Raw genomic sequence first — 17,547 nt, 5'->3', positions numbered from 1 at the left:
TTAGGATGGGCTGTGCATTGGGAAAAACTCGGAGTGGAGACAAAAATCTGAAATTTCCTCCTCTCCCCGAATCCCTGTGGCTTTTCTAGGTGTGCCCACTGGGGTTGGGATGGGCTGTGTGTTGGGAAAAACTTGGAGTGGAGAGGAGAATCCAAGGTTTTTTCTTTCCCCCAAATCCCCTGGACATTTCCCACGTGTGCCCACCCTGTATGCATTGGGAAAAACTCGGAGTGGAAGGGAAAATCTGAGGTTTCCTCTTTCCCCCAAATTCTCTGAGGTTTTTCTAGGTGTGACCATCCTGGGGGTTGGGATTGGCTGATTGTTGGGAAAACCTTGGAGTGGAAAGGAAAATCTGAGGTTTTCTCTTTTCCCCAAATCCCCTGGACCTTCCCTATCTGGGATGGGCTGGTTGTTGGGAAAACCTTGGAGTGGAGAGGAGAATCCAAGGTTTCCTCTTTTCCCCGAATTCTTTGAGGTTTTTCCAGTTGTGACCACCCTGGGGGTTGGGATGGGAAACCTCGTTTAACCCAGCCGCTGAATCTGTTATGGGTTTGTTGGGAAAATCTGAGTGGAGAGGAAAATCCAAAGTTTTTTCTTTCCCCCAAATCCCCTGGACCTTTCCCATGTGCATTCATCCTGGGATGGGCTGGTTGTTGGGAAACCCTTGGAGTGGAGAGGAGAATCTGAGGTTTCTTCTTTTCCCCAAATTCCCTGTGGTTTCTCCAGATGTGACCACTCAGGTTCAGGATGGACTGGTTGTTGGGAAAAATTCGGAGTGGAGAGGAGAATCCAAGGTTTCCTCTTTTCCCCGAATTCTTTGAGGTTTTTCCAGTTGTGACCACCCTCGGGGTTGGGATGGGAAACCTCGTTTAACCCAGCCGCTGAATCTGGTAAGGGTTCATTGGGAAAATCTCAGAGTGGAGAGGAAAATCCAAGGTTCTTTCTTTCCTCAAATCCCTGGACCTTCCCCAGGTGTGCCCATTCTGGGATGGGCTGGTTGTTGGGAAAAATTCGGAGTGGAGAAGAAAATCCAAGGTTTCTTCTTTCCCCAGATCCCTTGTGGCTTTCCCACATGCATTCATCCTGGGATGGGCTGTTTGTTGGGAAAGCTTTGGAGTGGAAGGGAGAATCTGAGGTTTTTTATTTCCCCAAATTCCCTGAGGTTTTTCCAGGTGTGCCCACTGGGGCTGGGATGGGCTGGTTGTTGGGAAAACCTTGGAAGGGAGAATCTGAGGGTTTTTATTTCCCCCAAATCCCCTGGACCTTCCCCATCTGTGATGGGCTGGTTGGGAAAAATTTGGAGTGGAGAGGAGAATCCGAGGTTTCCTCTTTTCCCCCGAATTTCCTGAGGTTTTTCTAGGTGTGACCACCCTGGGGGTTGGGATTGGCTGATTGTTGGGAAAAACTCGGAGTGGAGACAAAAATCCAAAATTTCCTCCTCTCCCCGAATCCCCTTGTGGGTTTTCCAGGTGTGCCCACTGGGGTTGGGATGGGCTGTTCGTTGGGAAAACCTCGGAGTGGAGAGGAGAATCTGAGGTTTTTTCTTTCCCCAAATCCCCTGGACCTTTCCCAGGTGTGCCCATCCTGGGCGCTGGCCCTGCCCTGCCTGCTGTGACACAGGAATGTCACCATGGAGAGGTGACAAACAGGGCCTTGAGGTGGCAAATGCAGCCGTGAGGTGGCAAACAGGTCCCTGCAGGGACCTCGGGGATGTCCCTGCCCTGAGTGCCATGGGAATGTCACCATGGAGAGGTGGCAAACAGATCCTGGAGGTGGCAGACAGGTCCCTGAGGTGGCAAACAGATCCCTGAGGTGGCAAACAGATCCCTGAGGTGGCAAACATGGCCCTGCAGAGCCCTCAGGGATGTCCCTGCCCTGCCTGGTGTGACACAGTAGTGCCACCATGGAGAGGTGACAGACAGGTCCCTGAGGTGACAAACATGGCCCTGAGGTGGCAGACAGATCCCTGAGGTGGCAAACGTGGCCCTGCAGAGCCCTCAGCACTGTCCCTGCCCTGCCTGAGTGCCACCAGTGCCACCAGCGGCTGTCCCCAGAGCTGTCCCCATGTCCCCAGGGCTGTCCCCAGGGCTATCCTCAGAGCTGTCCCCAGAGCTGTCCCCAGGGCTGTCCCCAGTGCTGTCCCCATGTCCCCAGAGCTGTCCCCATGTCCCCAGGGCTGTCCCCAGTGCTGTCCCCAGAGCTGTCCCCATGTCCCCAGCGCTGTCCCCAGGGCTGTCCCCAAGGCTGTCCCCAGGGCTGTCACCATGTCCCCAGAGCTGTCCCCATGTCCCCAGTGCTGTCCCCAGTGCTGTCCCTTGCCCGCTGATCTCTGCCACCATCTGGCTGCCTTTCTGGGTCAGGCTATTTTTATCCCGGGAGAAGCGAATTTCCGAGGGCTGATGTCACCGTGTCACCAGCTGTGTCCCCGCGCGGGGACAGCTCGATGGTTGCCATGGTGACCCCTGCGGTTCCCTGGCTTTCAGAGCATCCTTTGGGATGCAGGTGAGCCCTGAGGGTCCTGCCAGCTCTGCTCACCTGGGGACAGCAGGGCGGGCTGGGGGAGCTCGGAGCTGGTTTGGGGATTTTGGGATGGAGAATTCAACAGGTTTGAGTGGATTGGAATTGCCGGGGGATTTGTGCTCCTGCAGGTGTTTGGGGCAGGAATTCAGAGCTGGTTTGGGAATTCAGGATGGTGAATTCCATAGGTTTGAATGGATTGGAATTGCCAGGGGATTTGTACTATTCCAGGTGTTTGGGGCAGGAATTCAGAGCCGGTTTGGGAATTTCAGGATGGAAAATTCCACAAGTTCCAATGGATTGGAATTGCTGGGGGATTTTCTCCTGCAGGTGTCTGGGGAGGAATTTAGAGACGGTTTGGGAATTTTGGGATGGCGAATTCCATAGGTTTGAATGGATTGGAATTGCTGAGGGATTTGTGCTCCTGCAGGTGTTTGGGGCAGGAATTTGGAGCTGGTTTGGGAATTCAGGATGGAAAATTCCACACATTTGAAACTTGGGTTGATGGATTGGAATCGCTGGATTGGAATTGCTAGGGGATTTGTAAACTTGCAGGTGATTGGGGCAGGAATTTGGAGCTGGTTTGGGGATTTTGGGATGGTGAATTCCATGGGTTTGAATTCAGAGCTGGTTTGGGAATTTTGGGATGGCAAATTCCATAGGTTTGAATGGATTGGAATTGCCAGAGGATTTGTACTATTCCAGGTGTTTGGGGCAGGAATTCAGAGGTGGTTTGGGGATTTTGGGATGGAAAATTCCATAGGTTTGAAATTTGGGTTGATGGATTGGAATTTCCAGGGGATTTGTCCTCCTGCAGGTGTTTGGTGCAGGGATTCAGAGCCGGTTTGGGAATTTCAGGATGGAAAATTCCACAAGTTCCAATGGATTGGAATTGCTGGGGGATTTTCTCCTGCAGGTGTCTGGGGAGGAATTTAGAGATAGTTTGGGAATTTTGGGATGGCGAATTCCATAAGTTTGAATGGATTGGAATTGCTGGGGGATTTGTGCTCCTGCAGGTGTTTGGGGCAGGAATTTGGAGCTGGTTTGGGGATTTTGGGATGGCAAATTCCATAGGTTTGAATTCAGAGCCAGTTTGGGAATTTGGGATGGTGAATTCCACAGGTTTAAATGGATTGGAACTGCCAGGGGATTTGTTCCCCCCTCAGGTGTCTGAGGAGGAATTTAGAGTCAGTTTGGGAATTTAGGATGCTGAATTCCATGGGTTTGAAATTCCAGGGTTGATGGGTTGGAATCCTTCGGGGATTTGTGTTCCTGCAGGTGTTTGGGGCAGGAATTAGGAGCTGGTTTGGGAATTCGGGATGGTGAATTCCACACGTTTGAAATTTGGGTTGATGGATTGGAATCGCTGGATTGGAATTGCAATTGAATTTGTGCTCCTGCAGGTGTTTGGGGCAGGAATTTGGAGCTGGTTTGGGAATTTTGGGATGCTGAATTCCATAGGTTTGAATTCAGAGCCAGTTTGGGAATTCAGGATGGTGAATTCCATAGGTTTGAATGGATTGGAATTGCCAGAGGATTTGTTCTACTTCGGGTGTTTGGGGAGAAATTCAGAGTTGGTTTGGGAATTCAGGATGGAAAATTCCACACGTTTCAATGGATTGGAATTTCTGGGGGATTTGTGCTCCTGCAGGTGTTTGGGGCAGAAATTTGGAGCTGGTTTGGGAATTCAGGATGGCGAATTCCACAGGTTTAAATGGATGGGAATTGCCGAGGGATTTGCAGGTGTTTGGGGCAGGAATTCAGAGCCAGTTTGGGAATTTTGGGATGGTGAATTCCACAAGTTTAAATGGATTGGAATTTCTGGGGGATTTGCAGGTGTTTAGGGCAGGAATTTGGAGCCAGCTTGGGAATTTGGGATGGTGAATTCCATAGGTTTGAGTTTGACGTTGATGGATTGGAATTGCTGGATTGGAATTTCCAGGGGATTTGTGCTCCTGCAGGTGTTTGGGGCAGGAATTCAGAGCCAGTTTGGGAATTTAGGATGGAAAATTCCATAAGTTTGAAATCCCAGGGTGGATGGATTGGAATCCTTAGGGGATCTGTGCTCCTGCAGTGTCCAGGGAGGATCACTAACCCTCAGCATCAGTAAACAGTTGGGTCAGAAATGTCACAGGCAGAGCCCAGGCTGACAGTGAACCCCAGGGGACTTTGTCCTTGTCCCCTGTCATGGGACAGGCTGTGCCATGGGGTCACCAGGTTTGTTTGTTGTCCCTTGGGATCACCAGGGTTGGACCAGACCCCAAAATCACTTTGTCCCCAGGAGGAAATTTATCCCAATATTCCCCATAAACCTCCCCTGGCACAGCCTGTCCCCACAGCTCCTGTCAGGGTGTCCCCTGCTTTGTCCCTGCTCTTGGTGCCTGGATGAGTTTATCTAAAACAGAGGCCAGGCAAAGTTAAGAGGATAAAATAAGGTTATGAGATCTTCATGAGATCTTCACTGTTTTGGTTTGGTTTGGGTTTGTTTGTTTTGGTTTTGTGGTTTGGTTTTGTGGTTTACGAGATCTTTGTGAGATCTTCACGAGATCTTCTTGAGATCGTCACCTTTATAAGTTCTGTCTATTTAGCATTTTGGGCATTAATTCTCCAATCACACCCTCAGGTGATGACGTCAACCACCCCAAACCTGCTGCCCCCAACTCACTGTTGTTTCCAAATTTTGGGGCTCTGAGGCAGCAAAGTGTCCTTGGATTTCCATTCAGAGGAATTGTTTTGGCTGAAGGTGCTGAGAACAGAGATTTTGTGTGAATCCCAGAACTTCACCAAACCTACAGACACATGAAGAATAAAAACTAGAAATCCTTAAGGCATCAGATGAGGCTGAGGGTTTGGGCTTTGCTGCTCTGGGGTTTTCCATCCTCCTTGGATTTCCATTCAGAGGAATTGTTTTGGCCAAAGTTGTTGAGAACAGAGGTTTTGTGTGAAGCCCAGAACTTCACCAACCCTACAGACACACGAAGAACAAAACCCAAAAATCCTTCAGCACCTCTCTGACCCTCTCCCGTCCCTCCCCGCAGGAGCAGCAGGCGCTGGTGTTCCAGATGATGCAGCAGATCCAGCAGAAGCGCGAGCTGCAGCGCCTGCAGATGTCCGGCTCGTCCCAGCTGGCCATGAGTGGCCTCCTGACGGCCACCTCGGCCCCGCTGCACTCCAGCCCCAGCGCGCTGATGACCTCTGCGCCGCAGGCTGCCCCGGCCGGCGGCTCGCTGCTGGTGGCCTCGCTGTCGCCGGGAGGTGCCCTGCTGGCCCCGCAGGCCACCCCGCCGCTCAGCGCCGCCGGGAGCCTGCTGGGCTCGGGCTCGGCCGTGCCGCCCGTGCTCGCCGCGCAGCCCAACCCCTTCCTGAGCCTGCAGCCCGACGGCAGCGCCGCCAAGGGAACGGTGCGTGTGCGGGGGACAGCGCGCTGGGACACGGGGACACTGTGCTGGGATATGGGGACACTGCGCTGGGACATGGGGACACCGTGCGCTGGGACACGGGGACACTGCGCTGGGACACGGGGACACTGCTGTGAGAGAGGGGGACACTGTCCTGAGACATGGGGACACTGTGCTGGGACACGGGGACACTGCTGTGAGACAGGGGGACACTGTGCTGGGACACGGGGACATTGCTGTGAGAGGGGGACACTGCACTGGGACACGGGGACACTGTGCTGGGACACGGGGACACCGCGCTGGGACACGGGGACATTGCGCTGGGACATGGGGACACTGTGCTGAGAGAGGGGGGATACTGCTCTGAGACAGAGGGACACTGTGCTGGGACACGGGGACATTGCGCTGAGAGAGGGGGACACTGTGCTGGGACACGGGGACACTGCGTGGAGACACGGGGACACTGGTCTGTGTCAAGGAGACACTGCCCTGAGCCGCGGGGACAGCGTGGGGACAGCCCGGGGGACAGCCCTGGGGATAGCACTGGGGACACTCTTGCTCCCCCAATTTCTGCTCCCCGAATTCTTGCCTGACCCAATTCCTGACCTCCCCGATTCCTGTCCCCGCCAACCCCTGTCCCCAGTCCCTGTCCCCAGTCCCTGTCCCCCCGTCCCCATCAACCCAATCCCTGGCCCCAATCCCTGGCCCAAATCCTCATCCCCCCAAACCCTGTCCCCAATCCCTGTCCCCAGTCCTTGTCCCCCAATCCCTGTGCCCCAATCCCTGTCCCCCAATCTCTGTTCCCAATCCCTGTCCCCAGTCCTTGTCCCCCAATCCCTGTGCCCCAATCCCTGTCCCCCAATCTCTGTTCCCAATCCATGTCCCCAGTCCCTGTCCCCAGTCCCTGTCCCCAATCCCCATCACCCCAACCCCTGTCCCCAGTCCCTGTCCCCCAATCCCTGTCCCCAGTCCCTGTCCCCAATCCTCATCACCCCAGTCCCTGTCCCCAGTCCCTGTCCCCCAATCGCCATCACCCCAATCCCTGTCCCCAATCCCTGTCCCCCCCAATCGCCATCACCCCAGTCCCCATCCCCAATCCCTGTCCCTAATCCCTGTCCCTCAATCCCTGTCCCCAGTGCCTGTCCCCTATCCCTGTGCCCCAATCCCCATCACCCCAATCCCTGTCCCCAGTCCTTGTCCCCCAGTCCCTGTCCCCAATCCCTGTGCCCCAATCCCTGTCCCACAATCTCTGTTCCCAATCTCTGTCCCCAGTCCCTGTCCCAAATCTCCATCACCCCAATCCATGTCCCCAATCCCTGTCCCCAGTCCCTGTCCCCAATCCCTGTCCCCAATCCCCATCACCCCAATCCCTGTCCCCCCCAATCGCCATCACCCCAGTCCCCGTCCCCGAACCCTGTCCCCAGTCCCTGTCCCCAATCCCTGTCCCCCAGTCCCCCCCAATCCCTGTCCCAATCCCATGCTCACTGTCCCTCTGTCCTAACCCCCTCAGTCCCTGTCCCCAGTGCCTGTCCCCTATCCCTGTCCCCCACTCCCCATCACCCCAACCCCTGTCCCCAGTCCCTGTCCCCCCCAATCCCCATCACCCCAGTCACTGTCCTCAACCCCTGTCCCCAGTCCCCGTCCCCAGTCCCTGTCCCCAGTCCCCATCTCCTCTGACCCCGTCTCCTCTGCTGTCTCTGTTTTAAAGAGCATCAATGACAAGGGAGCTCCTCTCACGCAGGACAAGGGCTAAGCCCCCCCGACCCACGGAGCGCCAGCCAACTCCTCTGACCCCAGGGGAACGCGGCTTTCCCGCAGCCACCCGGCACCGGCAGCCAGCTCCGGGGAGCTCCGGCAGGAGCAGAGAACAGAGAGCTCCGAGCTCCGGGGAGCTCCGGCAGGAGCAGAGAACAGAGAGCTCCGAGCTCCGGGGAGCTCCGGCAGGAGCAGAGCGCTGAGTTCCAAGGAGCTCCGGGAGGAGCAGAGAACAGAGAGCTCCGAGGAGCTCCAGGAGGAGCAGAGAACAGAGAGCTCCGAGGAGCTCCGGGAGGAGCAGAGAACAGAGAGCTCCGAGCTCCGAGCAGCTCCGGGAGGAGCAGAGAACAGAGTGCTCCAAGGAGCTCCAGGACGAGCAGAGTGCTGAGTTCCGAGGAGCTCCAGGAGGAGTAGAGAACAGAGTGCTCCAAGGAGCTCCAGGACAAGCAGAGCACTGAGTTCCGAGGAGCTCCAGGAGGAGTAGAGAACAAAGAGCTCTGAGCTCCGAGGAGCTCCAGCAGGAGCAGAGCACTGACCCGAGGAGCTCCAGCAGGAGCAGAGAATAGAGAGCTCTGACGAGCTCCAGGAGGAGCAGAGCGCTGAGTTCCGAGGAGCTCCAGGAGGAGGAGAAAGTACTGAGCTCCAGGAGAAGCAGTGAGCTCCAAGCTGCGAGGAGCTCTGGGAGGAGCAGAGAGCACCAGGCTCCAAGGAGCTCCAGGAGGAGCAGAGCACTGAGCTCCGAGGAGGAGCAGAGAGCACTGAGCTCCGAGGAGTTCCAGGAGGAGTGGAGATCACCTGACTCCCAAGGAGCTCCAGGAGGTGGAGAAAGCATGGAGCTCCAAGGAGCTCCAGGAGGTGGAGAAAGCAGCAAGCTCTGAGGAGCTCCAGGAGGAGGAGAAAGCACTGAGCTCCAAGGAGCTCCAGGAGGAGCCAAGAGCACTGAGCTCCGAGGAGCTCCAGGAGGAGGAGAAAGTACTGAGCTTCAAGGAGCTCCAGGAGGAGATGAGAGCACTGAGCTCCGAGGAGCTCCATGAGGAGGAGAAAGCACTGAGCTCCGTGGAGCTCCAGGAGGAGCTCTGGGAGACATCACGGCTGTGACCAAGCCCGGAGCGAAGGTGTCACCTGTCCCCTGCTCCGTGTGCCGCAGGGAATCCCAGCAGACCCTGCTGGGAGCATGGGGAGCCCCTGAGGCACCAGAGACCCCCAGATCCCTGGGGGAAGGAGGTCACTCTGCTGAGGGACACCAGATGTGGCACTGCTGGAGAAGGAACAAGGTGGCACCTGGCAGTGTCCCAGGAAGTAGCACTGCTGGGCAAAGACGTGGTGGCACCTGGCAGTGTCCCAGGATGTGGCACTGCCGGAGAAGTGACGAGGTGACACCTGGCAGTGTCCTGCTGCCCAGCACTGGATGTGGCACTGCTGGACAAGGACAAGGTGGCCGTGCCCGGTAGGGGACATCCAGAAGAATTCCCGGAGCTGAGATTTCCCTGCTCTTCCCGCTGGGCTCTTCCCTGTGTGAAGCCCCAGCTGGAGGCAAACCCAGCCTGGAAGGACCTGATGGATGAGGACGGATGGTGGGGACAAGGTGGAAGCCACCAGAAGGACATTGTCACCTGTGCCAGCTGCCGAGGGACAGGGCTGTCCTTCCCTCCGGGGATTCCCGGAATTCCCAGAGGAATTTCCACCCTCTCAGCATGGAAAAGGGGATGTCACCAGGATTATCCAGCGTCAGGAGGTGCTTTTGGATCGGGGAGTGAATTCGTGGAGCTGAGTTTGGAGATAAAAATGTTTTGGGGGAAGAGGATCCTAAATCCCATCCCTGATTTTCCCACAAATCATTCCCAGTCTGGCAAAACCAGCAGTCCTGGGAAAAGGGATCTCCGAGGAATGGGACAGTGACCGCGATCCTGAGCCTGGGATGTGGGAATTTCCATCGTTCTCCACCTTTGGACCTGAACTCCATCTTCAGCCTGGAAACTCCAGCTGGAATGAGCTTCTTCTGAGCTGGGATGGATGATGGATGGATGGATGGAGATGGATGGAGGATGGATGGAGATGGATGGATGGAGATGGATGGAGGGATGGAGGGATGGATGGAGATGGATGGATGGATGATGGATGGAGATGGATGGATGGAGATGGATGGATGGATGATGGATGGAGATGGATGGAGATGGATGGAAAGAGATGGATGGATGGATGGATGGAGATGGAGGATGGATGGATGGAGATGGATGGATGGAGAGATGGATGGATGGAGATGGATGGATGATGGATGGATAGAGATGGATGGATGGAGATGATGGATGGATGGAGATGGAGATGGAGGTGGATGGATGGATGGAGATGGATGAAGAGATGGATGGATGGAGATGGATGGATGGATGGATGGAGATGGATGGATGGATGGATGGATGGATGGATGGAGATGGATGGCTGGATGGATGGATGGATGGATGGATGGAGATGGATGGCTGGATGGATGGAGGGATGGAGGAATGGATGGATGGATGATGGATGGAGATGGATGGATGGAAGGAAGGAAGGATGGACAGCAGGACAGCCTGGCAGCTCTGGGAAGGAATCACCACCACCCAACACACCACCACCCTCCTTCCCTCATCCCTGGGCCAACCCGGAGCTCCTGGAATTCTCCAGCTGACGGAAACTCCGAAATCCCAAATCCCAAACCCACACCGTGCTCAGCACAGCCCCACTGCCCCTCACTGCTTTGCACTATTCCCGTTTGCCAGCAGTGGGGTTTTGCTGATCCTTTGCTAAAAATCCCTTTTCATTTCATTTTATTCCATTTCATTTCATTTTATTGCATTTTATTTCATTTCATTTCATTTCATTTCATTGTATTTCATTCTATTTGCTTTTTTCCCGAGTTTCTCACCACCAGGGCTGCCCGAGGCTGCAAAAAAGGAGAGGAAAAATCAACATTTCTGCTCCCAGCCTGGAGCTCTGTGAGCTGAGCAGAACCGCTGGGCTGCTCAGAAACAGAAAAAATTATTTTATATATCGTGGGATTTATCCATCTAAATTTTGGACAAAATCAGGGAGCTGTTGGGAAGGTGGAAATGGCAGCTAAAAAGTGGGAAAATGGGGGAAAAAAAGCTTCCCTTCCTGGCAGTTCTGCAGCACAGAGCTGGAGGGTCCTGCTGTCCCCTGTCACCCCCCGGGTGACAGCGGTGTCACCTCCCCCCAGTGCCACCTCCAGCCGGGACTGTCCCCAACCCCTGTCCGGCACAATTCCCTTCTTGCACTTTGAAATTCCTTGGGATTTTGATCTTTTTTCCCCTCCTTGGGGTTGTTCTCCTTCCCTCGAGGTGTCACCTGAACCCCCTGGGGACATCCCTGGAGGTGTCACCTGAACCCCCTGGAGGTGTCACCTGAACCCCCTGGGGACATCCCTGGAGGTGTCACCTGAACCCCCTGGAGGTGTCACCTGAACCCACTGGGGACATCCCAGAGGTGTCACCTGAACTCCCTGGGGACATCCCTGAAGGTGTCACCCCAATCCCCTGGGGACATCCCAGAGGTGTCACCTGAACCCTCTGGGGACATCCCAGAGGTGTCACCTGAACTCCCTGGGGACATCCCTGAAGGTGTCACCCCAATCCCCTGGGGACATCCCAGAGGTGTCACCCGAACCCCATGGGGACATCCCTGGAAATGTCACCTGAACCCCCTGGGGACATCCCTGAGGTGTCACCCCAACCCCATGGGGACATCCCTGGAGGTGTCACCCTAACCCCCCTGGGGACATCCCAGAGGTGCCACCTGAACCCCCTGGAGGTGTCACCCTAACCCCCCTGGGGACATCCCAGAGGTGTCACCTGAACCCCTTGGGGACATCCCAGTCCTGGCTTTGGCAGTGACTCTCAGAGCAAATTCAGGCACAAATTTGGGGCTAAAATGGGGAATTTTGGGGTCGCCATCCAGCCTCGGGATTTGGGATTTGGGATTCGGGATTTGGGATTCGGGATTTGGGATTTGGGATTTGGGAACAGCCCAATTCCAGGTTTGGGCCAGTGGGGTCAGGGGGAGCTCTGCCAGCTGGGTTTGTCCAGGTGTGGGTTTGGTTTGAATTTTCACTTTCTGTCGCTCTGAGATCCCAAATTACTGAGTTACTCCAAGATCCCAAATCCCTGAGTTGCTCCAAAATCCCAAATCCCTGAGTTGCTCCAAGATCCCAAATCCCTGTGTTGCTCCAAGATCCCAAATCCCTGAGTTGCTCTAGGATCCCAAATTCCTGTGTTGGTCAAAGATCCCAATTCCTGAGTTACTCCAAGATCCCAAAGTACTGAGTTGCTCTAAGATCCCAAATCCCTGAGTTGCTCCAAGATCCCAATTCCCACATTGTTTTAGGATCCCAAATTCCTGAATTGCTCCAAAATCCCAAATCCCTGAGTTGCTCCAAAATCCCAAATCCCTGAGTTGCTCTAAGATCCCAAATCCTGCATTGCTTTGGAATCCCAAATTCCTGCATTGCTCCAAAATCCCAAATCCCTGCATTGCTCCAAGATCCCAATTCCCACATTGTTTTAGGATCCCAAATCCCTGCATTGCTCCAAAATCCCAAATCCCTCAGTTGCTCTAAGATCCCAATTCCTGAGTTACTCCAAGATCCCAAATCCCTGAGTAGCTCCAAAATCCCAATTCCCGCATTGCTTTAGGATCCCAAATCCCTGAGTAGCTCCAAAATCCCAATTCCCACATTCCTTAGGATCCCAAATCCCTGCATTGCTGCATCCCCAACCCCATTTGCCACCCCAAAACCCCGAGGTTGTTCCCAAATTGGTCCAACCCTTCCCAAATTCACCCCCTGGGAATCCCAAACCCGCCAGGACCGGGCAGGGAGGGCTGGGAAGGCTGGTTGGGATCAATCCATGGAATTCATCCCCAAAATCCACCTCGGGATCACCCCGGATTTGGGGTCAGTGGCCAAATCCCCCCAGGACACCCCGAGGGGTCAGCGGGAGGAATTTGGGGTGAATCCAGAGGAATTTGGGGAATGTTCAGGAGCTAGGCTTGGGAAGAGGTCGGAAATCCAGGAATTGGGGTTTTTAAGGCAGGAATTTTAAATTTTTTAGGGTTTTAATGGGATTTTTTTAAACGGAGGAGAGCCAGGCTGGGCAGTGTCACTGTCCCGCTGTCGGTGTCGCCAAGGGTCGGTGGTGACATCAAATCCCTCTGGATTTGAGGGAATTCCGGGAATTCTTGCTCTGGGAATTCCAGGAATTCCGGGATGGGATCACACACAACGAAGCACTTACACACCTTCCCAAAATTCCCAAATCCCGGGAATTGTCCCCTCAAGCTGTCCCAGAGCCAAAGGTCCCTTCGGCAGGTTGAGGAGGGGGAGAAGTCGGATCCCTGTGGAAAAAAAAAAATAATAAAAATAATAATTAGGGAGAGCAGGGGAAAGGAAAACCTAAAGATTTTCTGTTTCAGTTGCACTGGGGTACATTTCTTGACCCGTTTTGATGCTGACGTCATTTAGGATCGTTGCATGTGTCCTTTTTTTTTAATTTTTAATTTGTTTTGGGGGTTTTTTTTGGTTTTTTTAATTAAGTGAAAGAGGAAAAAAAATGTGTATATTTTTGGGAATCGAAGGTAATGTAGCTGAGATATATTTTTTTCACGCTGCTTGACTGTTCTTTATTATAATAAATAATATTGATATGGAGAGAGAGGAGGGGTTTTTAATTAGGATTGGGGGGGATTTAAATGGGAATGGGGGAAACTGAGGCACGGAGGGGGGATGTGGTGCTGAGATGTCCTGCCTGGGAATGGGATTGGGATTGGGATTGGGATTGGGATTGGGATTGGGATTGGGAATGGGGATGGGAAAATGGGAATGGGATTGGGAATGGGATGGGAATGGGAATGGGAATGGGAATGGGAATGGGATTGGGATTGGGATTGGGACTGGGATTGGGAATAGGAATGGGATGGGAATGGGATTGGGAATGGGAAAATGGGAATGGGAAAATGGGAATGGCAGTAGGGAATGGGAATGGGATTGGGAGTTGGAATGGGATGGGAATGGGAGTGGGAATGGGAATGGGAATGGGAATGAGATCAGGGAATGGGAATGGGATTGGGAATGGGATCGGGCACTGAGAATGGGAACAGGGACTGGGACTGGGATTGGGATTGGGCACTGGGAGGAGGTATCGAGAATGGGAGCAGGGACCAGGATTGGGCATTTGGGACTGCATAACAGGATCTGGGAGTGACACTGGGATCAGGACTGGGATTGGGATCAGGATCAGGCACTGGGAATGGGAACTGGGAATGGGATTGGGCATCGGGACTGGGATTGGGCACTGGGATCGGGCACAGGGAGTGGGAACAGGGACTGTGATTGGGCACTGGGGCTGCATAACAGGATCTGGGAGTGACACTGGGAATGAACACTGGGATCAGGGACGGAGATTGGGCAGAAGGATTGGGATCGGGCACTGGGAATGGGATTGGGCACTGGGAATGGACACCGAGAATGGAAAGCGGGACCAGGATGTGACATTGGGACTACATGACAAGATCTGGGAGTGACACTGGGATTGGGCACCAGGACTGGGATGGGGCAGAGGAATTGGGATCGGGCACTGGGACCGGGAATGGGCACTGGGACTGCATAACAGGATCCTAGAGTGGCACTGGGATTGGGCACTGGGAATAGGTTTGGGCACTGGGACCATGGACCGAGATTGGGACTGGGAGTGAGCACCGAGAATGGGAACTGGGACCAGGATCGGGCATTGGGATCGCGCGTTGGGATCGGTCATCGTCACTGGGGCTGGGATCGGGAACTGGGAGCAGCACTGGGACCTCGCACCGGGACCGGGACCAGCACTGGCAGCGGGTGACAGGATCCGTCACCGGGAGCCACACCAGGACTGGACACTGGGACCGGACACTGGAACCTCGCGGTGGGATCGGTCATCGTCCCTGGGGCTGGGATTGGGAACCGGGAGCAGCACCGGGACCCCGCACCGGGATCGAGCACCGGGACCGGGACCAGCACTGGCAGCGGGTGACAAAACCGGGTGACAGGAGAGGGTGACAGGAGCGGGTATCGGGAGCAGGTGACAAGACCGGGTGACAGGACCGGGTGAAAAGACCTGGTGATGGGACCGGGTGTCAGTACCGGGTGTCAGCACCGGGTGTCGGTACCGGGTGTCAGTACCGGGTGACGGGACCGGGTGACGGGATCGGGTGTCGGTACCGGGTGACAGGAGCGGGTGTCGGTACCGGGTGTCAGTACCGGGTGTCGGTACCGGGTGTCAGTACCGGATGTCAGTACCGGGTGTCAGTACCGGGTGTCGGCACCGGGTGACAGGAACGGGTGTCGGTACCGGGTGTCGGTACCGGGTGTCGGCACCGGGTGTCGGTACCGGGTGTCGGTACCGGGTGACAGGACCGGGTGTCGGTACCGGGTGTCGGTACCGGGTGTCGGTACCGGGTGTCGGTACCGGCAGCAGAACCGCAGCCCAGCCCTGCCCGGCAGGCTCGGTTGGCGGAGGAACCTCCCCTGCCGGAGCACCGCGCTCCCGCCGAGCCCGCCCGGCCCGGCTCTTCCGGCGGCTCGGGAGGCGGAGCTGCCCCGGGAAGGTCACCGGTACCCACCGGAGCATGCTGCGGCTGCGAGCGGCGCTGCTGCGGGCGGCTGGGGGCTGCCGGGAGCCCCCGGGGGCAGCACCGCTGTGCTCCGCGCCGCCGCCGCGGCCGGTGATCGCCGCCAAGGAGCCGTTCGCGGTGGAGCTGCAGGAGGGGAAGAGCTACGGGTGGTGTTCCTGCGGGCACAGCCAGCGCCAGGTCCGGCCCGGGAACCGGGGGGCTCCGGGGCGGGGGACCCCCGCGGGGCTCTGCGACCTGCGGGGGTCTGGAGGGTCCGGGGGTCTCGGGGTCACCGGGGGGCTTCGGGACCCAGAGGGGTCTGGAGGGTCCAGGGACTTCCAGGGGCTCCGGGGCTGGGGATCCCCGGGGGGCTCTGCGACTTGCAGGGTCTGGAGGGTCTCCGAGTGCTCCGGGCTTTGGGACCCCCGGGGGGCTCCGCGACCCGGAGAGGTCTGGGGGGTCCGGGGGACTCCCGGGGGGTCTGCGACCTACGGGGGTCTGGAGGGTCCGGGGGGTTCCAGGGGCTCCGGGGCGGGGGACCCCCGGGGGGCTCTGCGACTTTGCAGGGGTCTGGAGGGTCCGGGAGTCTCGGGGTCACCGGGGCCTTCGGGGGGCTCTGGGACCGAGAGGGGTCTGGAGGGTGCAGGGACTTCCAGGGGCTCCGGGGCTGGGGGGAGTCTGGGGTGTCCGGGGGTCTCCGAGTGCTCCGGGACCCCTGGGGGGCTCCGTGACCCGGGGAGGTCTGGGGGGTCCGGGGGTCTCGGGGTCACCGGGGGCCTTCGGGACCCAGAGGGGTCTGGAGGGTCCGGGGGGTTCCAGGGACTCCGGGGCTGGGGACCCCCGGGGTGGCTCTGCGACCTGCGGGGATTTGGGGGCTCCAGGGGTCTCCGGTGGACCTCCCACTCCCCAAATTGGGATGTGGGGGGATGCCGATGGGGTCAGGACAGGACCAGCCCGACGGGAAGCCCCTCAGTCCGGACTGGGAGGTTTTGGGGCGGTTGTGGGGCGGTTTTGGGGCAATTTTGGGGCAGTTTTAGAGCAGTTTTGGGACAGTTTTAGAGCAGTTTTGGGGCAGTTTTTGGGCGGTTTTGGGGCAGTTTTGGGGCAGTTTTGGGGCAGTTGTGGGACAATTTTGGGGCAGTTTTGGGACTGTTTTGGAGCAGTTTTGGGGCCGGTTTTAGAGCAGTTTTGGGGCAGTTTTAGAGCAGCTTTGGGGCAATTTTGGGGCAGTTTTAGGGCAGTTTTAGAGCAGTTTTGGGACGATTTTGGGGTGGTTGTGGGGCAGTTTTGGGACAATTTTGGGGCAGTTTTGGGACGGTTTTGGAGCAATTTCAGGCCAGTTTTGAGGTTTCACCCTCCCAGCCCATTCCCGCGGGCCGCAGAGCCCCCGAGGGTCACAACCTACCACCCCAAACCTCCCTTCTCCCCCATTTCCGTCCCGCCAGCCCTTCTGTGACGGTGCCCACAAGCACGCTGCCCCGGGACTGTCCCCGCTGCGCTTCACCCCGACCCGCTCCGGCCCCGCCTGGCTCTGCGGCTGCAAACGCACCCGGAACCCTCCGTACTGCGACGGATCCCACCAGGGACACGAGGTGCAGGACGCCCCGCTGTCCCCCCGAGCCTGATCCCCTGTCCCCCGCTGTCCCCACGGACGCCGCGATGGCCGCGGAGGGACGCGCTGGGCTCGCGGAGCAGGGAAATCCTAAATCCGGAGCGCTGCGGGATGGAGGAAACGGGGCGCGGGGAGTTGTGGTGGTGTGGTCCTAAATAAGCCTCTGGAGTGTGGGGTTTTTGGGGTTTTGTGTTGGTGGAGTTGGGATGGGGTGGGGTGGGGGATGGAGGGGACTCTGGGGTTTGGGATTGAGGGGTTCGTGTGGTTTGGGATTGAGGGGTTAGTGGGGTTTGGGATTGAGGGGTTAGTGGGGTTTGGGATTGAGGGGTTAGTGGGGTTTGGGATGGAGACACTCATGGGATTTGGGACAGAGGGACCTGTGGGGTTTGGGATTGAGACCTGTGGGATGCAGGATGGAGGCACCTGTGGGATTTGGGATTGAGGGATTCATGGGGTTTGGGATTTAGGGATTTGTGGGATTTGGGATTGAGGAATTAGTGGGGTTTGGGATTGAGGGATTAGTGGGGTTTGGGATTGAGGGACCTGTGGGGTTTGGGATTGAGGGATTAGTGGGGTTTGGGATTGAGGGATTCTTGGAGTTTGGGATGGAGACACCCATGGGATTTGGGACAG

At 56.5% G+C, this 17,547-nt stretch overlaps 2 protein-coding genes across 2 annotated transcripts in view; both read left to right on the top strand.

Moving 5' to 3' along the window:
• Positions 1-13,365, top strand: part of MLLT6 (MLLT6, PHD finger containing) — a 75,487-nt gene extending 62,122 nt beyond the window's left edge. The window contains exons 19-23 of the mRNA XM_085083433.1: positions 5,556-5,918; positions 7,624-8,092; positions 8,195-10,985; positions 11,282-11,449; positions 11,506-13,365. Coding sequence (XP_084939559.1) covers positions 5,556-5,918; positions 7,624-7,668 — 408 coding nt within the window. The 3' untranslated portion in view covers positions 7,669-8,092; positions 8,195-10,985; positions 11,282-11,449; positions 11,506-13,365. The remainder of the gene's footprint in view (positions 1-5,555; positions 5,919-7,623; positions 8,093-8,194; positions 10,986-11,281; positions 11,450-11,505) is intronic.
• A 1,613-nt stretch (positions 13,366-14,978) lies between these two features.
• On the top strand, positions 14,979-16,927 carry CISD3 (CDGSH iron sulfur domain 3). Its single transcript, XM_085083320.1, has 2 exons — positions 14,979-15,500; positions 16,748-16,927. Exons 1-2 carry the CDS (start codon positions 14,979-14,981, stop codon positions 16,925-16,927), a joined length of 702 nt encoding a protein of 233 aa, XP_084939446.1.
• The last annotated feature ends 620 nt before the right edge of the window (positions 16,928-17,547 follow it).

Source organism: Lichenostomus cassidix, chromosome 27 (genome assembly GCF_008360975.1).
Source record: "Lichenostomus cassidix isolate B80296 chromosome 27, HeHo_3.0, whole genome shotgun sequence".
In the NCBI taxonomy this organism is placed as follows: domain Eukaryota; kingdom Metazoa; phylum Chordata; class Aves; order Passeriformes; family Meliphagidae; genus Lichenostomus; species Lichenostomus cassidix.
This window is presented reverse-complemented; position numbering and strand designations above follow the sequence as displayed.

Excerpts from the sequence above, each read along its gene's own strand:
- CISD3 (XM_085083320.1), top strand. The coding sequence starts at position 14,979 with ATGTCAGTACCGGGTGTCAGTACCGGGTGTCGGCACCGGGTGACAGGA. Across the intron at positions 15,501-16,747 it reads GCGGGCACAGCCAGCGCCAG|CCCTTCTGTGACGGTGCCCA; the intron begins GTCCGGCCCGGG and ends CCGTCCCGCCAG.